We start from the raw sequence: 22,775 nt of genomic DNA, 5'->3' as shown, positions 1-22,775 counted from the left end.
GAAATCGTAGTACAAAATTTTGATCACACACGCACATCGACACATACAGACCGATCTCTAAAATCGTCGGCAAAGTTTCTAGGGGTCATGAAACGTGGAGAAATCATTAAATTCCCACATTCGATTTTCGGGGTCATTACAATAACTTCCTCCCTTCGGATCGGGAAGTTGAAAATTTGAAGATATAGAGAATGCTGTGCTGGCGGTGAAAAACAATGGGGTACCGGGGTGAATCAGAGAGATATTTCAACTCCCCGTATCCATTGACTCTCATGTTCTCCCGAGGTTCGTGGCACAGCACAGAGGATTTCCTGCATTTGTTTCCTTGATATATAGTACTGGTTGCTGGTTTAAAATTTTGTCGGGTAGATTAATACATTTTTCCCTACCAGTAGAAGGATGAAAATTTGTTTATATCAAATACGATTGGCACCCTTAATGCACCCTTAATACACCGCTAAGTAGAACATCTAAACTTTGGATTCTAAAATTCCATGCTTGCGGTTGCCTGCTTGTTTATTCATCTTTGCTTACTTTTTCTACAGTCTTACGAAACGTCTCGCGATTAGTAAAAAAGTTCAGTAGTTTTTGAGGAATTTTTTTTTATGTACGAAATCATGTTTATTATATAGAGAAAACCATAAACTCATTTATACATTTTTGTATCTCCACGAAAAGGAAATATTTATCATTTCACTCGTTGTTGAAATAAGGGATGCGACTTACGTGCACAGAAAGTTTTCTGACTTTAAGAACTTCTCGAAGGACAAGCCCCAAGTATGCCAACTGCCTTGGACTGTAACCGCTGGATCCCCCCATGGTGCCTCTGGGTAATGATGCCATCACACGGCGCCATCTCACAATCAACTCATTCTCAAGTACATCACTGGGTCGCGGCTCAGCCGGGGTCAAGTTCAAGGAGTACTGGTGCACCGCCAGAATGTATGCTTCCAACAGTCGAGCATCAGACACGTACGAGTCGTCCGGATGAAGGAGTCCATCTGAAATTTATCAGCTTCTTCACATCCCGTTGAGAGATAATCAATGAAAAGGGAAAAAAGAGAAAAGGAAAAAAGAAAAAGGAAATCGAATGTAGCAGCAGTAAAAGCTCCCGATGAAATCCATTTCATCGATAACTCGGAAATACGTCGGTTGAATCGACTTTGGGGTAATCAATGTCGAATAAAGTTGTTACAAGAAATGTATTTATACTCAAGGATCTTGTACAATAAAATATTCATACAAACATTTAGACCAATGGTTTCATTAAGAAATAATAATAATTAATAAATAATAATAATAATTCATTAAGAAATAGCAATAATAATTGCGCGTCCTGACACATAGATATGAATAGTAAATCATTCCTCTGTGAAAATTAGGGTGTCATATCAGAATTCTTTGGTAACCTCATGTTATGTCGCCAGCGTTGGTGGATAGCACAATAATTTTCACTGGGATTTTCTTTTCATACAGATAACAAATCAGGCAGATGCACTAACCCCATCAAAAACATTTTGATTTGCAGGGATTGAATACTTGATTCAAGTATCTCCCTATTGATTCAAATCGAGCTCTACACGAATCAAATCGCCAGTTCTATGAAAGCGACTTGAAATGAGTATGGATTTTTTTTTTACGGCCTCGGAGTCCCTTTTCGAGTCCCACTCTATCCAACCCTATACATGCGGCTGTGGATTCTACACTGTACCGCATTCGCACTCCTATAGAACATAGAAGTAGCGTGGAGAAACCACAGAAAACCCATTCCGGTACAGGCGGTTCCTCTATTAGCAACCTCCCACTCGCCGGAACCTTCCCTTGAAAAATTCGGTTCCACGGGGAATCGAACTCACACAACTCACACCTTTGCTCACCTTTCCCCCACTAGACTTGCGTCTAATCCACTCGGCCACCGACGTCGGAGTATGGATTTTCGACTTGATTCCATTTCAATTTTTGACCCCTATGTAATTCCCCTTGTACCCCCCCCCCTTCCCATCATGTGTAAAATTTTCCAGAGATGTAGAGATGTATTGTTTTGAAACTTCTTCAAAATTATCCCGTTGCAACAAAAAAGGGACGGACAACCCGAAAGAGGACCCTCAGCCTTTCTAAATTTGAATTTTTCAGTTTTTCCGAACACATGCAAAAAACCGAACACATGCAAAAAAAAGTGCTGGGTACGGACTACTCAAGACACGTCAAAATCATTCCTTGTTATACATTTTTTTCCGTAATGAGTTATTTCGGGGTGGAATATGTGTGGAATATGTTTCTTCCTCCACGTGACGAAATGTATAACAGTATTACTGTGACGTCGGACGAGAACGGTTTTACTATTTCGCTACTAAATTTACTGTGAACACACATAAGGAATTTCTTCACAATTATTCATTCATTCTCAACTCTAATTTCGTTTAAACTTCAACATTTCGTTACGTTCTTGGTTTCCGCATTTCGCTAGTCTCGCTTCATGAACATTAGTCAATATATGAATACATCTGGGCCACCCCCGATACTCCCACACACCATCACGAACCAACCCATCTTATCAGGCTGTACCACGAACGAGTAGAAAGAAAGAGATTTCCATTCATTGAAACATTATGCGGAGATTTCTTTCTTCGTGGGAATGCAATGCAAATACCACCTGGAATCTCTTTCTTCACTGTTAAAGTGTGTAATGCATCTGGAAGTTCAGTTCGTATATATAATGGTGAGTGACTTTCGAATTCAAGATTTTTTTTGTCATCTTTATGCATCCCAAACATTTTTACTCTAAAGAAAGATCACGGAGACTGTATGGAATTTGAAATAACTCACCGCTCTTGACTTGCTTCATTGAGAAATGAAATAAAGAATTAACTAGCGAACAAATAATTTAGCAATTAATCCTCCGACATGACTTTTCCCCGAGGGGTAACATAAGCCAAATGACAAAGTTTCTCATTCCCTGTTGATCGCTAATAGTTCCCTTCGAGATGAGTATCAAACGTATGTCCCCCCATCCACTCAGAAAGTGTTCACGGAACGATTAAGCCAGTCGGCAAACTCGTAACGAGTTTTCGCACAGTCCTGAACCCTAGGTGTACAGCGTGATGCATCGGTGCGGAATTAACTAATTCCGCGTGAATGATTCATTCGAACTATAAAAACCCAAATTGAACTCACAATGAGGTTAAACAGTTAAGGGGGAGCATTACTGAAATTCGAAACTCCTGCAATAAAAAAATGGCCTCCGTGAGATTTTTTTCAAATGTGTGAGAAAATAATTTTTTAGGCCTCACTACTAAACATGTTAAAATTTATAAGTCTATATGCCGACCAATACTGGACTATGCCCATCCTCTCCTCCTATTTGCCAGGCCTGAAACATAACAAATCACCCGTATTGCCGAAAGAACAAAGCTCCGCAAAATGACGAAATTCACGTTTCATAAGATGTATCATAAGATACAACGTCGGTACTAAGAACACTATACATTGATTCCCGTGCTTCAGGAGCATTTTTTCCTTGTTGGAATTCGTATAAAATGCAGTGCCGAATGTGCTGTTTATCAGTTGCCATCGTAAACTCTGCTATTCTGAAAGGTTATGTAACTTACCTAGACTTGTCGTTTCGTGTTCTGAAACCTTTTGTCCGAACCTTTCAAAACCAGAAAAGACCGCGAATATATTTCTATTTTAAATATAATTTTAAGCTCGAAGAAAAAATCTGTAAAAATTAAGTCACACACCTAATATTATTAGCTTGGCTCTCTTGTTACTCGAAATGGAAGTACCAGGCAACCCTACCTTGGTGCTGAAACTTACGCTTGACCAATCACCTTGATTCTGATACTACACAGTCAAGCATCACTCTCATCTTCGAGCCTTCAGCTTGATCCTTATGCTTGACTCTTGGGTTTGAGTCTTACACTTATTTCTTAAGCTTGACTCCCAAAAGTGCACGTCACTGTCAGCGAAGTCTGAAGTGAAAATTGGCCTGAGCCGTGCTTTGATGCTGAAGTGGGGACGGGCAATTCTTATAGAACACCTCAGAGGCTTATTCAAGTATTTATTATTCAATAAACCAATAACAAGAATCTTCACAAATACCCTTCTGTTCATTTACGAATTTTCCTGAAGAATAATTCGTACGTGCGATCGCGAGAGAATAACTGCACCATTCAACGAAATTCATTTCACTGATGACTGAATTAATTAAATCTCGCGTAATTACTAATTAGTGGAGGCACTCAACGCGAGGCATTCAACTAAAAGATGTAAAATGGAGTAACATTTTCAAAGAGATAAAACACAATGTTGCTCCAACAAAGTAGCTGGAAGTTGGCGGAGCAAGTGCACTTCAACAAAACAATATCTTTTGAAGTAAATTATCGATATTGACAGCACCACGTAACTCAATGTTAAAATCATGCCCCTCGAAAGAACCCCCCCCCCCTGGGCCCATGCGATTCATCTCGAATGTAATATTATCAAAGGACAAACTTTGTCAGACTGGTGAAGATAATTTTCGTAACTCTATATTACCATATACCCCATGAGACTGTAGATTAGCTCGAAACTCCTTGCATGGTTAAATATGTTCTCGTAATGAGTTGACTATCCAAGAACTGTAACTTGACTATGCATTTAGCATCTATCAGCAACATCAGTCTGCCCAACGCATCACACCTCAAAAATTTGTTACCAATTTTAACACGTACATGTAAAGGTGACCTTGGATTGCCGGGGATCTATGATAAGGTGTTTCGTGCAAAAAAGGTAAATAATGACATTGATCTGGAAGTCATGTAGAATATTTATAATCCCAATGAATCATCTATCAATTTTCAGTTGCAAGTTCCTTAGAACTGCAACAATTTGTTTTTTGCACGAGGTTCATGAATTTGGAAGGAGGCGTTTGAAGTAATTTCGGGGGAGAAGCGAAGCTTTCCACACTCGAACGAACAGTTTTGTTTTACAACAAAGAGTTTCGTTCCTAAACAGGAAAACTTGAGACCTTCAAAATTATCGACTATTTTCTGATAGTTTTGTTGCTACACAGAAAAATTTCAGAGAAGTATCATATATTTCTGGTGACGCATTATTGGCAAATTGATTCAAATGGAATTGAGCAAATTGACGAATATAAAATGCGAGTCGAATTTGACAAATATCCGAAGGAAATTTATTGAATGTGACATAAGAACCGGATTTATCATTTTAATGAAGTTCAGACGATAACAATATTACTCTTTGTACCTCTAACAACTTAACCTGCACTGCATAATTCACTTCAATGAAAATAGTCAATTATCTCAGTTCGAATACACATGAGAAACTTGAAAAAAGAGAAAAATAAACTCGTCTACTTATTGAAATAATTCCATTTATTCCTTTTTCTCTTTTCGTTGAGAGCACGACATTTCATAAGCTACCCAACGCCAGTTGCGATATTGCCCCACCAATATTGCCTCCACACCGTTGGATACAACCCGTTACCCTTCCACTCTGCAATTCCCAGGCGGAAAAAAGGCAACAATAGAAAGAAGTTCATATATATCTCTTTTATGATAAAAGCAATATTATAAAAATTTCTCGAACATTTCAACAGCGTTTCGTATGAAATGTGTCTGTTACCTTTTGCGCACTGGAGCATAACGTTGCAACGTGGATGAAAGTAGCATCGTAGACTCTGACATCTGAGTGCCATGACCAATTCATCGAGTGCGAGAAGTACGTGACGTGCCAGGGTGTCTGGTGACCATGAGCGCAATGGATCTGGACCCGCTCGCTCTAGTGACCACCAGTGAATTGTCTTCATTATGTAACGTGTTACGACCTTTAGAGTTCTCTGAAAAAAGGAAAAAAAAGTTAGTCATGTGAATCTTAACGGATAATGATACTGATAAAAATCTAAAAAATATGTCGCTAGATTAATTTATACTATTTCCTTTTATTTTATTCTTTCCGTTTCTGTCTTGACAATTATATTCATTTAATTTTATCCATTCTTATTCTTATTATATATATTTTTCCAGTAATTCATAAGTTACAACAGGAATTTTATTTCAGATCAATAAAAAGGGTGTTTTTTTTATCAAAACAAACACACAAAACAAAAGTCATTGAAAATCTCATTCGGGTTATAGAGAAATCTCTCCATGTATTCCTGAAAATATTTTACATCTATTTTTCCCTTCATATGGTAAAAGGATATCGGTACTCCTCCTTCCTATGGTCTGATTCCAATTATTATTATGAAAAGGAAGTGAAAAAAGAATCAGAAAGGGATCATTGGCTAGAAATGGTATATTTCGGGGTGAGTGCAATGGGGATTTTGCTCGTGTGGAGTTGGTGTTCGAGCCGAAGGCGAGGACTGGCCAATCACGCGAGTGAAAAAAGCCCATGGCACTAGTCGTGTACGATATTTTTTCGTAGTGATTTCCACTTTTACAAGTTGGGGGAGGGGCCAATACCAATCTCCAGACGCAGAAAAATGAAGAGCAGGACGGAAAATGGATTATTTTCTTCTTTTATGTCGTTGGGAAATTCGGATCACTTTTTTTCTTCAAGTATCAGAGGAATATCAATATTTCAATGTCTCCGGAAATCTTTAAAAACTATTTTTTTCGATCAATGAAAGAATACCCATACATTCGATTCCATTCCTTGTCTTTTCATACAATGCACAGAATTACATAAATGGAAATGAATTCGTTTACGTACACTGATAGAACGATTTAGTCGAACCAAACGAGACTTTTTAACTATTACCACGATTCATTAACTATTAACGGATCGCGGTAACAGTTATGAAGCCTCGTTTGGTGCAACTGAATCGTTCCACCTTTTCTATCAGTGTATGAACACGTGGATAGAGAAACTTATTATAACGAATCTCTCTATATTATAAAGATCCACATCGACTGCTGGTGATGAAAACTTGGTACTCGAAATGGTACGAAACACAAGAGTCATATTAGGGGTTATGTGGGTCAGATTAAGGGTCCAAATGAGGATAACAAGGGTCAGATTAACTGTCTAAATAAGTGTCACAACGATCAGATGGAGGGTCACAAGGTTCAGAGTAAGGGTCCAAATGAGGGACATGCGATCAAAAACCAAGGGTCAGAAACTAAAGGTCACCAGGGTGAAAATAAAGGTCACGAGGGTTATAATAAGGGTCAGATTAAGGATCCAAAAGAGAGTCACAAAGGTTAGATTAAGGATCATAAAGGTCAGATTGAGGGTTCAAATAAGGGTCATGGGGATCAGAAACTAAGGGTCAAAATAAGGGTCTCAATATTTTTCTATATTCCAAAAATCCAAATCGACTTTTGATGATGAAAATTTGGTGCTTGAGATTAAGACTCTAAAATTAAGGATCAGAAATTATGAGTCAAAATAAGGATCACGAGGGGTATAATGAGGGTCAGAATGAGGGTTGCGAGGGTCACATTAAGGGTCACAAAGATCAGGATAAAGTTCATGGAGATCATGTGGTAACTGACGAGCGCAGCGAGCAGGGGGCGTATCCCCCTAGTAGCATCATAAAGATACAAATAACAATTAAAAATGTGAATAGTGCCTCCCTTAATTCGTCACCCGTGAAATATTCCTTCAACACTTTTTCCTTCAAAGTAAAAAGGCACCAATTTGCGATGAAACTTGTACGAAAAGAATATTCTACGGTTGACGGAACTTTTTGCAAACGAGCATGTCTTTTCTCACCGGCCAAAACATTTTCATGAAAACCGAGTAAGTTGTGCCATGGTACGCGTGAAATCTTGGATCTTCGAAAGATCAGCCACCGCCACCGCCCACAAAGTTTGCGCCAGGGTAGAGGGTTGGCTTGTTTGTGTACTTTGGAAAGCAAGAGTCCCCCGAGGCACCGGCGATAGTCTTTAGTCTTCGCCGCTGCCTTTATACATTTAGAGAGTTGGTGATAAACACAAAGGCACTATGGCAAGGGGAGTCTACTTTTGTGCCTGAATTTAAAACATCCAATCATTGTTTGCCGTTCGTCCTTCACCCTAATAGCTGTTCATGAAATTTTAAGCTATCACGGGGGCATCAACGTGGCCAATTCAAATTGGGCGAATTCATCTCGTCTTCTGCATCAAACTTTTAAGCTCTGTGAAGCTCTCATTTTCTAAATATTTCCTCGGGGCTGTCGGAATATTGTAATGTATCCTCAACTTCTGTGAACTCATGAGCAAAGTAGAAATCTCTCCGCTCAATACCCGTTTGCTATACAGGGTGTCCCACGAGCGATCCTTTTTCTTCGAGGGTATTGAAGAGGGTGCTTTTTGAAGTGGAAACTTCCCCTTCCAGTTTTGGATCTGAGCACTTTGTTTTTGGTCTGACATGTTCATCTTTTGATCTATTTCTACTGGTTTCAGGAGAGTAGGGGTGGGTAGGGCAAAAAGGTCTGGGCGGGCAAAACGGATTGCAGGGCAAAACGGACCCCTAGGGCAAAACGGAATACTGACAGGAAAATTTCTAATTTCTGTTTTTGCTTCCGCATGGAAGCAAAAAAAATTCAAAGTTAAACTAAAATTCAAAGTTCACCACTAAAGTGATTACGGGATGTGGGAGAAAAGCCTCACAGAGGCCATTTTTTAATTGCAGAATTTTCAAAATTCAGCAGTGTATCCCCTTAGTCGAATAATGATGCTTTCTGCGCTCCCAGAGTTTACCCTGCCTCACTGTTCATTTGTTAATTGCTCATTTTACGCCGGTATTCGACTATGTTCCGGTTTCCCCTGAAAAACGATTCTTCCATCATTATACGGTAGAGTCACGTGGAGGGATTTATAATTATGCATACACCCGAGATGGTGATGGAAATGTATAAAATATTGGAGCTACTGCAGCCAAATTATTGCTTGTTTCTATTCAACTCCCCGTATAGAAAACTTGAACGAAGAAAACAATCAAAAATCGTTCCGCCAATCCTTTCTCTATTTTTAAATCTATTATTCATGCTCGAAGAGGAGTAGCCCCTCCGTTACCCAAAAAGACCCTGAAATTCAATCTACAAGTCTCTCACATTTCTCCAGAGACGAAGTGTTACCTTTCCATTCAACATTCATAAGTGGATACCCTCTCGGCTTTCTCCTATCACCTCCTTCCTGAATAACAACTGAAAGGAGAGAAGAAAGCCTTACACCTAACTGGAATGGGAAATCATTGTTTATTCGCCATCCAATAAGACCAAACAACTTTTCGTACTAGGTTTTGTGCCTCGAAAGTGAGGAATCCAAAATCGATTTCAACTTTTCTCATTACGCACGTAGTACTTCTGTTGTACATCCCGAAGTTTTCCATGTAATGCTTGTTCTACCATTGAGATCGATTCTCAAGGACGAAAATTGAAAAGAAGAAAAACTTGAGAATGTGTAAGAAGTGGAGAGAATTGAACTGTGCCTCATAATAATGGGCGTGGGCATAATGAAAGATTTGGTTGTGAATAAATAAACAAGTGGGAAATTGCTCTTGTATTGCAGATAATATAATTTTTTTTTTTAAATTTCCTTCTATCATATATAATTCATTGTTTATTTCATTTTATTAAATTGAATAAGATTGCCTTTTACCTAATTTTGTCAGATTTTCAACTTATTGTTAGTTGAATCTTATTAGCATCATTATTTTTATTATATAACGGATTGTCTTTTTTACAGTTCTATCTCTCCCCTCAGCCCTTCGATAAAATGTTAATAAAAACATTTTATTTAGTAGACGGGACGCGCGCTTCGCGCGCGCCGGTCAGGTTGCATGAGATCGATATATGTTGCAATTTTTTAAATTTTAATTCCCCTGATTTTTACGTTCTACAACAAATACCCTTCGAAATGGTATATAAATAGTTTCATTCCCTTGGTCAATAATTATTAAAAAATCCACATCAAGCTGAATTTACGATAAACATCATGAAATTCAATTTTTGGATACAAACTCCCATATGTTGATAAAAAGTAGCCTGAATCAAATAATTCGGGGGTCAGTTTGAAGATAATTCGACACATTTTCATAGACTTAAACAGAAACCAATCAAATCTCGTCATTATGAGGAAAAATATGAAAATTTTCAACACGTGACATGCTAAAATCGCTGCATTATCGCTTATGGAAATTGATCTAGTGGATGGAATAGATACTATAGAGCATCAATTTAAAAATGTCAATGAGACCTTCAGATTGACACATGATATATATAATTATATATCAATATATATAAATGAATCAAAACAACGATTATTGCTATCGCCTTCATCTTCGAACTAGGTCAAAGCGATATCCAAACAACTTTTGTAAACCATCATTCAATCAACTCAGAACATTTTTTTAGTGATCGTCGGAGAACCGATTTACGAAAAATTAAAAAAGTAAAAAAACTAATCAATGAATGACTTACATTTGAAAAAAAAAATAAGATTTAGCCCCGTCCATTCATCAGCGAACAATTGAAGAAAAACTTTACATGCATACACACGTACGTACGGAACAGTCTAAAAATTGCATTTTCGAATATTTTGGATCATAATGAGTCAATATAACACAAAAAATGCAAAACTTAAATTTGAACGATTGAAATGCAAAAAAAAACTTTTCGGAAGCAAAAAACGTTTGTATCTTCGAAGTTGATGTGGAAAAGTCAATTGTTTTCCGACCAACATCTACAAATAATTCGAAAGATCTCCGGTCTCCTTTTCTCCCATATCCCTGATATCCACACACAGTACAGCGGTATTGAATGCCCCTTGGAGTCTCAAGGGAATGAATTACTTTTCCTTGTGAGTGGGAAACAAGACATGGCGATATGAAATTAGAAGAAAAAACCACGCAAAGGAAAAAAGAACAATGTTAACGTCAAAGGAGGAACGATAGCTTGCATATTCCAGAGTAAAAGGATAACTAAGGGGGGGAAAATAACAAAAATAAATACAACATCAAAGAGTACTAATATCTTGGGCCCAGGATAACCATTACTCAAAGGGGAAAATCGCTTTTTTCTACCCAAGACACGTCTTTTTATTCATTTACCTACATGTTTGTCTCTCCCCCATCATCGTCGCTTCTAAATAAAGAAAAATTAATAAAAAAATATTTACTCTACCTTCAACTTCATTGGTACATTCAGAGGTATTCTACCTCTGAGCTGATCCAGAATGTACATAAGCACGGATTCCGTCAGTGCTGGTACACTCTCTTCCGAGTAATGCTGATTCATGATAGTCTCAGTAGCTGGCACACGTATACGCCACAGTGTCGATCTATCCTCACATCTAGCGCCAGGATATGGTCCCACTGCGACAGCATACATTCCCTGAATAGCAAAAAAAATTATGAGACGGTAATAGCAGCGATGGAAGAGATCCAAACAGGGACAGATATCTAAAGATCATTTCCGGATAATCGCGACGCTTGGGATAATGCAACGATGCTGTTGGCATAATGCTGTCTAGCATAATAAGATCACATTAAGAAGGCTCGGAGGAGAGTCGGGAAAATTCCGCAGAATAAAAATTGACGCTAGGGCACCCTTTACGAGAACCTTTTTGCGGCTGAGTGCTCGGTGAAAGAAGCCGCCCCTCCTACTACACTCATTTTATTTTCTTTACTCATTGAATCTATTTTCCTTTTCGCTTTTATAAAATGGCGCGAAAACAAAGGGGAAGAAATGAACTTGGACGGACAAAAAAATGAGATGGTTCCCAGGCATTTCGGTACGACAAGTTTATGTGTACTATACAAGTTCTTAAAAAATGGATGTGTCAAGCGCCCGGATAAAGTGTCAAACGCATTTTACATGAAATTATTTTTTTAGAACCTCGAGAAACTTTAAAATTCAGTTCATCTAAATAAGTAAAAAATTCACTCATGTTATTTGTAAATAGCTTGGAAATGAACAATTTCCGGAATAGGGATGGGCGAATTCTTCATGCAGGCATTTCCAACAGCTTCAAGATTGCTCTTCGATCCGTTAACAAATTAACTGAGACTTACATTTTCGCACTTATTTTCTGTCTTCGCCATAATTTTTCTTCATGTACAGTATTTTTTTTAGAGACCTCTTCCCATAAGATATCCTACAGCTCACATAGTCCACCATGAACTTCAATGGAAACATTAATGTCCTCAAACATAGGACCTCAAGTCGAGAGGTAGCACATCGAAATGGCACGGAGGTCAAGCAGCCAGAGAGTCGATTGACTGTGCCACACTGACGGACTAATTCCATTTTCTTTACTCATTGAATCTATTTCCCTTTTCGCTTTTATAAAATTACGCGAAAACAAAGAAGAAGAAATGAACTTAAGAGAAGAAAAAAATTATATGGCTTCCAGGCATTTCAGTACAAGTTTACGTGTACTATACAAGTTCTTTAAAAGATGGAGGTGTCAGACACCCGGGTAAAGTACCAAACACATTTTACATCAAATTATTTTTTTAGAACCTCGAGAAACTTTAGCATGAAATTTAACTAAATAAGTAAAAAATTCAAACATATTTTTTACAAATACCTTGGAAAGAAACAGATTTCCGAAGTAGGGATGGGCAAACTTTTTATGTCGGCATTTATTTGTAACATTTACTATGAAGTAACCGAGACTTACAACACATTTTTTTTACTTATTTTCTGTCTTCACCATAAAGTGAATTTCTTTTTTTAATTGACCAGCTGATCAATTAAAAATGACTGGCCCCCCCCCCCCTTCACACCCCCCTCCATCGCAGGGGAGGGCATATAAAGGGTACCCCCAGAGATCAGAGCTCGGAATCAGAGCTCATAGCCCTGATTCAGGGTTGCCAGGTTGGGCGACTTATCGCCAATTGGGCGATTTTGAATGCGCTGTTGGCGCCTTATAATGACCGTGGGCAATTTAGCAATTTCAAAATTTCCCCCTAAAGATGCAGACTGCAATGTTTGCGAAACGTCGGCGCAACGCTGCAACCAAACGCGGCATCCATCCGGAAGCCAGTGATTTCAATAATCATGGCCGCGAAAGCCTCAAAACTAAGATTAATTTCTGTTTTATTTTCAGTATTTTTTCCAGGGACCACTTCCCATAAAATATCCTACAGTTCACATAGTAAGCCATGAACTCCAATGTAAATATTAATGCCCTCAAACATAGGAACTCAAGTCGAGAGATAGCACATCGAAATGGGATGGAGGTCAAGCAGCCAGAGAGCTGATTAACTGTGCCACACTGACGGACTAATTAAATAATCCAAATTCCCCATGTTCTACCAGTCCATTCCCCCCCCCCCTTTCCCCTCCCACTTGCAAATTGTTTACTTGGAAACTACTCGACTGTTGTTAGCGCAACGAACACACACGTACACAGAAATACAATAGACATTGAATCACTGTATACTTACGCTTTGTGCTGCATTATAGTGGAGAAGTGCGTCGCAATGGTGTAGTGGTACTCTGCGTGGATAATCGGCATGTATTGACCAGGTTGAAACACCAATACCAATCAAAAGCCTGACTTCCACCTCAGTAATTTTGTGGCCCCTCAGACCAATACGCAAAAGAATACCACTGGAGTCCTCCACCAGGGCCACACGATGATCACGGGGCTCCGTTGGTACTTTTTCCGGAGTAGCTAGTTCATACGAGAGAGAGAGAGGGGGGGAATGAAGAAAATTAGCATGAGAAAGGCTGCCCGATACAATAGCAAAAAAAAATATAATGAAAAATAAATTGAGAAAGGAAGAAGGGTGAATGGTTATTGCGTCCGGGGAGTGAAATAGTAGTGTTGAAATTTGGTATATAAATAACTATTTAAACTGAAATTACATTGTTTCTTTTATCCTAGGAAAAATAATGTAGGGAGTGAAAATTTCACCTGAACATTTCAATGTCAAGCTTCATAATTTTTTTTACCCCCATTTTCAGCTGAAGAGTGGAGTAAAAAAGAAGATTCTCGCGATGCTGCAGGATAAGACAGGAATTATTTATGGTCTCAAGATTTCAGGAGAATTGTGATGTTCTCATCTCAATTGTACAAAGGATAAAATCAAGAATATTAAATATTCTTCCTTCGCTCTTTATAGAGACCATTCCTTTGATTTACTCAGGGGTGCTCAGAGTTTCAAGAATGTTTTTCTACTTTTTTTATACTCTCTTACGGGGGAAACGCGTAGACACTGTATATTTTTCACTCCTTTCTTTCGCCTAGCCAACCTCCACCCCATCCTCACAGGCTCGTTTGCATCGTAATTTTAAATCTCCGCCAGTTATAATTAAGTAACTCCACTCGACCGTACATTCTAATTTATAGGACACGGGGTATATTGAATTACTTAGGTGACTTAGCATTTTCTACGACGATCGCTTAATATGATATATTACCATGGAGAATGAGGAAAAGGAAAAATGGTGAAATGCAAGAGTAGAAAAAAATAGTAGACATGGAGTGTTTATGGATAATGGAAGTATAATATCTAACAAAACTCGTGTTGTTTCCAAAGTCTTCACTCTGAATGATGGCTCGATTGTGAATGACAATTAATCATTGTTACCTGGTCCGTAGAAAATCCTACAGTGATCTGGCTGCTTGAGGATTTTATCCAAAGTTTCTGCATCAATTATCTGCCCAGGACATTGACAAATACGCTCGTCCGCTTCATCCATTGAATCTCAATCAAACGAATGACAGTTGGTCAAATGAATCAAACAATTGATTTTTGAAGCAATCTTTAGTGAAATAAATGGGAAAGTGTTCTCGTATTGCTTATAGTGTAGTCCGTTTTGCTAATAAATTAGCAATATGCTTCCGAATGTTTATTTTGCATATCATTTCCTTCTATCATGGACAATTCATTGTGTACTTCATCTTATTAGGTTGAATAAGATTTCATTTTACCTAATTTTGTCAGAGTTTCAACTTAGTTGAATGTTATCAGCATGATTATTCTTATTACCCCTTTTTGCTTCCGAACGGCAGCATTGTATTCGTCAAATCTAAAATTTCCATTTTGTTGCGTCAGGATGACTAATTTTGATCTCAGGAGTTCGAATACGCCGTTTTTAGATCATGTCTGTATGTATATATGTATATACATATATGAGCTTTTTTTCCAATTTAGTTTTTCGACGATTATTCAAAAAATAATCATCGAAATCTTTTCAATTATGGCTTAAAATATTCGTTTGGATGTTATTTCGACCGAGTGCGAAAATAGTGGCCATCGTATTACTTCTTTTGAAATTAGCCTACTTCCAACTTTCATAATGGGTCGAAATAATCCAAAAAATCCAAAACTTAAATTTGAACGATTACAATGCTTCCATTTGGAACGAAAAAACTCAACTCAAATTTTATCCTTCTATTATATTTTGCGTTATACGATGCACATAAAATTCAACTTTAAATCTCTATCGATTACTCATTGTAATCCTCACAATATATAATCCCCAGAGGAAGAGGTACCACCTATTGCTTTAAGCTTGAACTTAAAACTTTGTATACCTTGTTTTGTAGCAGCTGCCAATAGATTCAGGAGTTTAGCTTTTACGAGATCCCTCCTCAATCTCCCATCGGGTCCAAGAAACTCAGCCCAATGCTCGATATCAGCACCACGTAAACCGAGTCTAGCAAATCCTAGTGATGTTGAATCTTCCTCGACATATACAGCTGCACACATCATATCAGGATCGACGGTCGGAGTCGAGAGGGCATCGATACGCAGCAAGTACTCAAACTTTAGTTGCTGAAAAATGTATAATTCCGTATCTCTTCTTATGTGGCTTTGAGAGTTACAGGAATAACATCTAGACGAGAGATTGGAAGTTACCTTTATCCGGCGACGCTCATTTAGGGAAACGAGGAACATGGAGGAGAATCTGGAATCCAGATTGCTCACTCCTGCAATCAGTCGTTGCACCAATCTCTCAATTGTTGATTCAATCTCTTCGATATCTGGGAACGGGAATAAAAAAAATATTTTACGATTATTTGGATGGAGGGATTTTTATGTAGGGGGAGGAGAATCGCTAGCACCTGTGGTTCATTTTTTTTGTCTGTGAGATAGATCGTAGCGGGAGACGTTTTATGATTCAACCTCGAACGAAGAAAAGCGTAGGTGGGTCGATATTCTGTAGTCTCGAATAAGTTCAGGATTGTTGAATCAAGCTCTGGTTGCTATTTAAATCCAATTACAGGGTTTAATTTATCTCTTTGTTACCTCACGACTGGCCATTAAGGGAGGGTGGTAGTGAAACTTGAAAGTGTTGGGTCGATGAAGAGACCCATCGAGGGACTTCGATACAAGGTGAGATATATATGCATATAAAGAAAGTGGAAAAAGTGTTCGTCCCAACCCATTTTACCCTGTACTCACAAAATGTAATTTCTCGAGGTTTTAGCTTGCAAATGCTTCTTGCGGCACAATTTTTATTCAAACTGCAAAGTGCGGTTTACTTTATAGAATACACGGAGAACAAAGTTAGAGAGAAATTACCGAACAAGTCAAGTGATAATGGAGCGGACTCGATTTTCGGTACTTTTTTACTTTATATCTGGGAAAAAGGCGCGACGAATAGTGAATTTTTCACTGTTGGTCCGGGAAAATTGACTGAACATGAGGGTAATTTCAACCGAAACTGTAAAATTTACCCTACATTCCGTCAAAAATTATGCCAGTGAATGTCAATGATTGCTCAATATTGCGTATAATTTTTCTATAACGGATGTTGTGTTTGAGAATTTTTCAAAAATTAAAATAAACTTAGAAAATGAAATTTTGCTTTCGAACGGCATATTCTAGAGAATAGCGCGAATAAAACGGATCGATTTCACAACTTCAAACACGGACTCATTCATGGGATCCAATAAAGCATGTAAAAATGTCGAAATAAGGATGCAAGATCAGCACCGTATGACATGCACTCGGGCATTGACCGAATAGGTTTTCTTAAAGTATTTAAAATTCAACTTCAGTCTCCTTCTAGCATTGAAAACGATCATACAGCGGGGCGAACTCCTCGTCATTATAGTACCTGATTCCGCGGAATCAATTGTAATTCCTCTGCCCGGCGTTTACAAGTGATCCGAGCATCGGGATAAATTGTACACAATTACGTTTACCTTCGTAGTGTAAAATCCCGAAATCACGAAACATTCAATCATTTTTGTTCGATGAACCTGCTGGTGGGCTGCAAGGTTTTCCATTACGGTCAGTCAACAAAATGACCCGCCATTACTCCCAAACGAGGCGGGTATCAGAGCTTCTCTCTTTTCTTTTTGTTTTTTTTTATCCACTTTTCTCTCCGTGTAAATCACGATCGAAAAATTAATTTCTTCGATTTAACCATTCTGTTTACCTCTGCATGTTATGTAAGAAATGGTTGTTTCGAGTACAGTAAACTCTTATTATGGTCGCACGCATGGAAGTGAATTCGAAAAATGCGACTGTATTTCCCGACCCCCACCACGCGCTCACGACAATAACTCCTCGAAGAAATTCGCACGGAAAATACTAGATATGTTTCGGGCCCGTAGGTGATGAAGCGGAGTGCTCGAGCGACGAAAAATCAATGAGGGGAAATGTGACTATAAAGAGTCTACTGTAATAAAACTTGCAATAGTACATGAAGGGTGTTCAATCAAGAAAAAATGACCACCATTTCAATCTTCAACGACTCAAAACAGCGATTTTTTAGACATTCGACTGCAGCGGAAAAGTAAATCGAACAAATTATTCTTCTCATAAACCATTGCTTGTAACGAAAAATGATGTACACACAGCTTTTATTCCTGGGGTCTAAAGAACGTTGAAAAAAGTCTAAATGGGATGAAAATTACGATCCCAGGAGGTACGGTCAGAATTACCAATTCGTTCCTTCCGGCTGGTAGCGGTTGAATGAGGGTTCCATGTAATTCTGAGGGAACGGACTAGTAAATTTGCCTATATGAGATCCATGATAATAGTAAAATGGGGTAGCGTGGGATACAAAGCTCGATTACTATATACCGATTTTTACTAGTCGATGATAATGCCCAGGGTAAATACGGGTGAGACAGGAAGTCGGGGAAGATGGACGTTGGCAATCATCTCGTAAGGTTGCGCGCAATTTTGTTCTGCACGGAGAGAAAAATACATGACAATTCCGTGCGAATCCCTTCAAAAATTACTGTGCTATACACTAGCCGTGGGACCAAACGGAGGTCACCAACGAATTCAGCTAATTCACCCAAAAATTCAAATGTAGCACTCTAACTCTTGAAGATCTTACGCTACTTTTCCATGTGGTTTCCTTAAAAATTCGGGTGCCACATCTAAATTTATTGCTAACCATGATTTGGTCCCATGGGTTGATGAATAGCACATCAAGCTAGCATTGTCTCTCCATGTAGACTCTACATTGTAGAGCAATCATTCTATAATATGTAGACATCTCCATAAAACGGTGAACTTTGTTCATTCTAGTTTCCGGTATATGCACTGATAGAAAACATCATTTTTAATGAGATGTTTCTTTCTTGGAACAAGTATTATATGCTTGAACCAATTTCAAATAAATAAGATCTTAACGGTGAATATCGTCTACTGTTCGCGTAATCATTCACATTTACGGGATGGTTTTGGATAGCCTGAATGGTAAATTTTACAGTTTCGGGATCAATAGTCCTCACGTTCAATAAGTTTTCTCCAGTCGACGGAGAAAAATTCACTGTTTTCTCGCATTTGCCCCAAGATAGGGTGAAAAAGACCTAGAACTGAATCCCGCTCCACAATTACATCACTTGTTCGATAATTTTTCTCCAACTTTTTTCCCCCCGTATTCCCAAAGTAAAGCGTTAGTAAAGAGGTGATAGCAAAATCACCTTTATTATACACTCCCTGACGTTCCACGGATCTTCGGAAAAATCCGTTCAATCCTTCTAACTGTTCTTTAGTAAAGTTGAGTTTTGTTGTCATGAGCCTTGACCCGCCAGTCTTGCAGGGAGCAGCACTAGTCGTACAGCCCATGCTGTCCTACATTCGCTCCGACCTCAGGTAAATATCTGAAAACAGCATGGAAACAACCTGAGAAGCTGAATGTTTTATCCCTCTCAATTAAGAGCGCAATCATCATTACTGACATCAAAGCACCCCATAAAACTCATTAAGAATTTATTCTCCAAAGGAATAAGACCAATTTCTCCCTTTTCTCTGCAATCACCTCCTTCGCTGCATGCTCCTTCAATTACCACGAATATGTATACCAGATTTGACTACACGAAGGAGCCCATGAAATACGAAAACGTCCTTGATTATGTTTGAACTACGTGACTACCGCAAACTCCACTCCACGCGTTAAATGCACTTTTCCTAGTAGCAATCCCCTGCCGCGTGTGCCTTGCTGCGGTGTTCCCGCGCGGCATTGCCTTGCGCGCCAAAGCACTTCACAAAGGTACCCCGCGGGGTCGATGGGACAGTACCGCGCGACGTCTATGCGGAACTGACATTTTTGCGTCCGTCCCCATCTAAAATCCCGTAAATGAAGAATTCACAATATTCAGATTATCCGCATCAGTTCAAATCAATTAACAGAGAATCAATGATTCTTTAGTGAATAATAATCGCTCTGCAATTATAGCGTGATTAAGCAACATGAAAATATCAAATAAAATGGATAGATGCATAAAGCTTGAAAAGTTAAATCCAAATATTCAATACCCAACGAAAAATGAAAAATAATAGAGATGCACCATTGAATGTTTTTACCACCGAATTTAGCGTGCAAGTTGTTAATTTTCATTGAAATTTCTCTCCCTCTGTTCTAAAAAAACGATTTTCGTCTACGGGCACATCGAAAATCACTTTCAAACACAAATGACACGGCCATGAATTCCCATTGAAATTTTTTGGCTCGATACCAAATCTACCGGTGTACTAACAAGTCTGAATGTTTGGCTAATTGATTGAAAAATTTCCCAACTAACAAAATGAATCCATTTTTCAATTTAAAGAATCTCGCAAGCTAAAATAAAAATAAAATATGCGATAGATCGATTCAATGCCTCGGTTAAATCATCCTCATTTTGTTACAGACTCAGCAAAAATTTTTGCCCAGTGGAGATACATTTCCGCATCGACAACTTGTCGATTTATGTAACCAATCTGGCGAATAAATCACGCGTTACACAGTTTAAATTTGTACTCATTTATCAGTGCATAATTGATACGACTTTGAACACGAGAGAGTGACAAACATTTATCACAATTCATTAGTGTGAATGGGAGGAGGAAGAATCAATGACATAACTCTACGTTGTAATCCTGCATTTAGGGGATGTTTTTTTTCACGATTTTCCAAGGGGTGAATCTCATGGAGATCAGAGTGTTACACAGACGCATAGATTGCATGAAGCACCCGGTAATCCCGGAACGCTTTGGCTTTCCTAATGATAGGTTTTTTTCAGTGCTATTTGTCCCACCTTTAGCTTTTCGTATTACCAGGCCATCTAATAAAGATTCTCTGATTATTCCATTATCCTTCGTTCATTACACTTGATTACGGCCATTACGTCGTTCAAAAGTACTGAAAAAATTATTAATGACTAGGGGGCTCTGTCTCGTGCTCACTCCGCTCGACAATCCCCATATAACCCACATATGATCCCCATAATCCTTATTCTGACCTTTGCGACTCTTAATCTGACCCTTGTGACCCTAAGTATCCCCGTGTGACCCTTAATCTGACTCTCGTAACTAAGTATCCCCCGTGTTACCCTTAATCTCATCCCTGTGACAATTAATCTAACCCTTGTGAGCCTTATTCTGACCCTTGTGATCCTTAATCTGACCCTCGCGACCCTTATTCTAAACATCAGAGGGGTACAAGTCTTAATTACGGGTACCAAATTTTTATCACCAGAAGTCGATTTGGATTTTCATAATATAGAGAGAAATCATAATAAATTTATCTGAAAAATAATTTGTGCCATAAATACGACACAAAATTCTCCCAAAAAGGTACGATAAATATCCAACTTTTGGTTCTGTCCAGAGATAAACTGCTATGAGTTTATCTACCATATTTTCAGTACCAAATGCCTTCCGGTAAATTCACCCACCCCGAGGCGACTATCCTTCAGTGCTTACCTTCAGCATGTTTCTCTATTCTTTTTTTCTTGTCCCTCTTTCGTTCTCCTTTTTTTTCAACTTTTTCAGGGCTTTCCCATTGTTCCGTATCTAAAGGACATAAATTATTACCCGAGTCTCGATCTTTTCACGTTGATATGCACACTTTGGTATTCTCAAGCTTCTTGCGGGGACAAAAGTAAATCAATCTCCTCAGGACTTAATGCACACCTCCCCAACACCCAATGTCTCCCCCACCTATTTCGAGTTTAATCACAAAGCACTGCAGTGTTCCTATGCACATCGTGGAAAAGCGAACGTTTTGCTACCCAACCAAAACCCCAACGAATCCCGGAATTCCATGGGAATGCGGAGGAACCACATCCTCAGAAAATTCCGTGAATACGTTTCCGTCACTATGGGTATCTCTCCTGTGTTTCTGACGGCAAACACACTGGCGCCATTGTGTTTCATTCGAGGGTTTTTACACGACAGTCGATCCGTTTTCTGTTTGCCCCCTATTGTTTTGGTTTTTGCGATGATTTTTTTTCCACATTGTCTCTTCCCTTTGATTTTATTCTGCAAATGTGGCAGTCTTCAGACAGGTTCATTTCAGTTTTTTGCTGAAGGTGAATAATCATGCGTCGAGGAGATGTGGTGTTGGGTTGCGACGCAAAGATAATTCGGTAGTATTCAATTTTTCATAAATGTTAATCATTTTGAGCGAGGAGGGAAAGAATGTGTGGAGTCCTGTTTCAAATATAATTGGGAATATACCCTTTGGAGAGATAATTGTGCTATTCTTCGAGAGCTTTCAAGTGAAGTCGGATGGAAAAGTTGTTATTCGGTTATTACACATGTACCCCTCTGATGAAACATTTTCATTAAATAATTCTCCCCTCGTGTAGCTTGTAATTACTGTTTATGGGTAACACTCACATTTTCGAGATTCCAAATTCCGTTTGTACCCCTCTGAATAAAAAAATCAATTATTGAAATCACCAGGGGAAGATACAATTCACATCGAATGCTTTTTCTGTTATTATTTACACAGTTATCCGGACAATGCAACACAGAGTAATCGAGAATTACTGCGTAAAAATATGAGTTGATGGAAAATGTATTCAGTGATGAACAACCGATTTTCGACAAACATAAAATCCACTTTTAATTAATCCATTAATGATTCACGCTTTCAACAAACAATTATGGATTAATTGAACTCGAGTATTCTGAGGAGGAATTATATCTCGCGGTGCCAGAAACACGATGCATACTGAATCAGTTGAATTTCGTTGAGCATAACTGGAGTAATTTTCAACGTGTTTGAGGACTGCACATTTATTGTCCATGGGGTATTATTGGTTTTGTACAAGTTGAGCGTCTAAAATTCATCTGTTCATTGTGTAACAATGCATCCACGGGCACCGGTCACAATCACATCCGATTTCGATTGTTGTCGAGTAACTTCCGGTTATATGGGCGCACCCCGTGACACCAAACACTCGAGGCTAACGCGTTAGAAATCATTGAGGTGTTTACGGCATGTTCTGGCGGATACTTCCACTTTGATATTTTGTCCATGAAGAGTTATTTTTTGTTTTGCATCGTGCTGCAATAGGAAACTTGAATGACTTTGTTTTCATTTTTTAAACTTAAGTTTAGGACCGAAATGAGGAATTTTTTAATCACAG

General features: G+C 38.6%; 1 protein-coding gene across 1 annotated transcript in view; it reads right to left on the bottom strand.

Annotated features, from left to right (window-relative positions):
• The window catches only part of LOC107041326, a 43,485-nt gene extending 24,501 nt beyond the window's left edge, over window positions 1-18,984 (bottom strand). Inside the window, exons 1-8 of the mRNA XM_015261831.1 lie at window positions 18,840-18,984; window positions 15,808-15,932; window positions 15,483-15,723; window positions 14,533-14,649; window positions 13,384-13,613; window positions 11,114-11,323; window positions 5,629-5,842; window positions 727-1,001 (exon numbers count right to left, since the gene is read on the bottom strand). Coding sequence (XP_015117317.1) covers window positions 727-1,001; window positions 5,629-5,842; window positions 11,114-11,323; window positions 13,384-13,613; window positions 14,533-14,649; window positions 15,483-15,723; window positions 15,808-15,932; window positions 18,840-18,984 — 1,557 coding nt within the window. The remainder of the gene's footprint in view (window positions 1-726; window positions 1,002-5,628; window positions 5,843-11,113; window positions 11,324-13,383; window positions 13,614-14,532; window positions 14,650-15,482; window positions 15,724-15,807; window positions 15,933-18,839) is intronic.
• Window positions 18,985-22,775: the final 3,791 nt, after the last annotated feature.

Source organism: Diachasma alloeum, unplaced genomic scaffold (genome assembly GCF_001412515.2).
Source record: "Diachasma alloeum isolate Michigan unplaced genomic scaffold, Dall2.0 Dall_scaffold_00179, whole genome shotgun sequence".
Classification (NCBI taxonomy): Eukaryota; Metazoa; Arthropoda; class Insecta; order Hymenoptera; family Braconidae; genus Diachasma; species Diachasma alloeum.
This window is presented reverse-complemented; position numbering and strand designations above follow the sequence as displayed.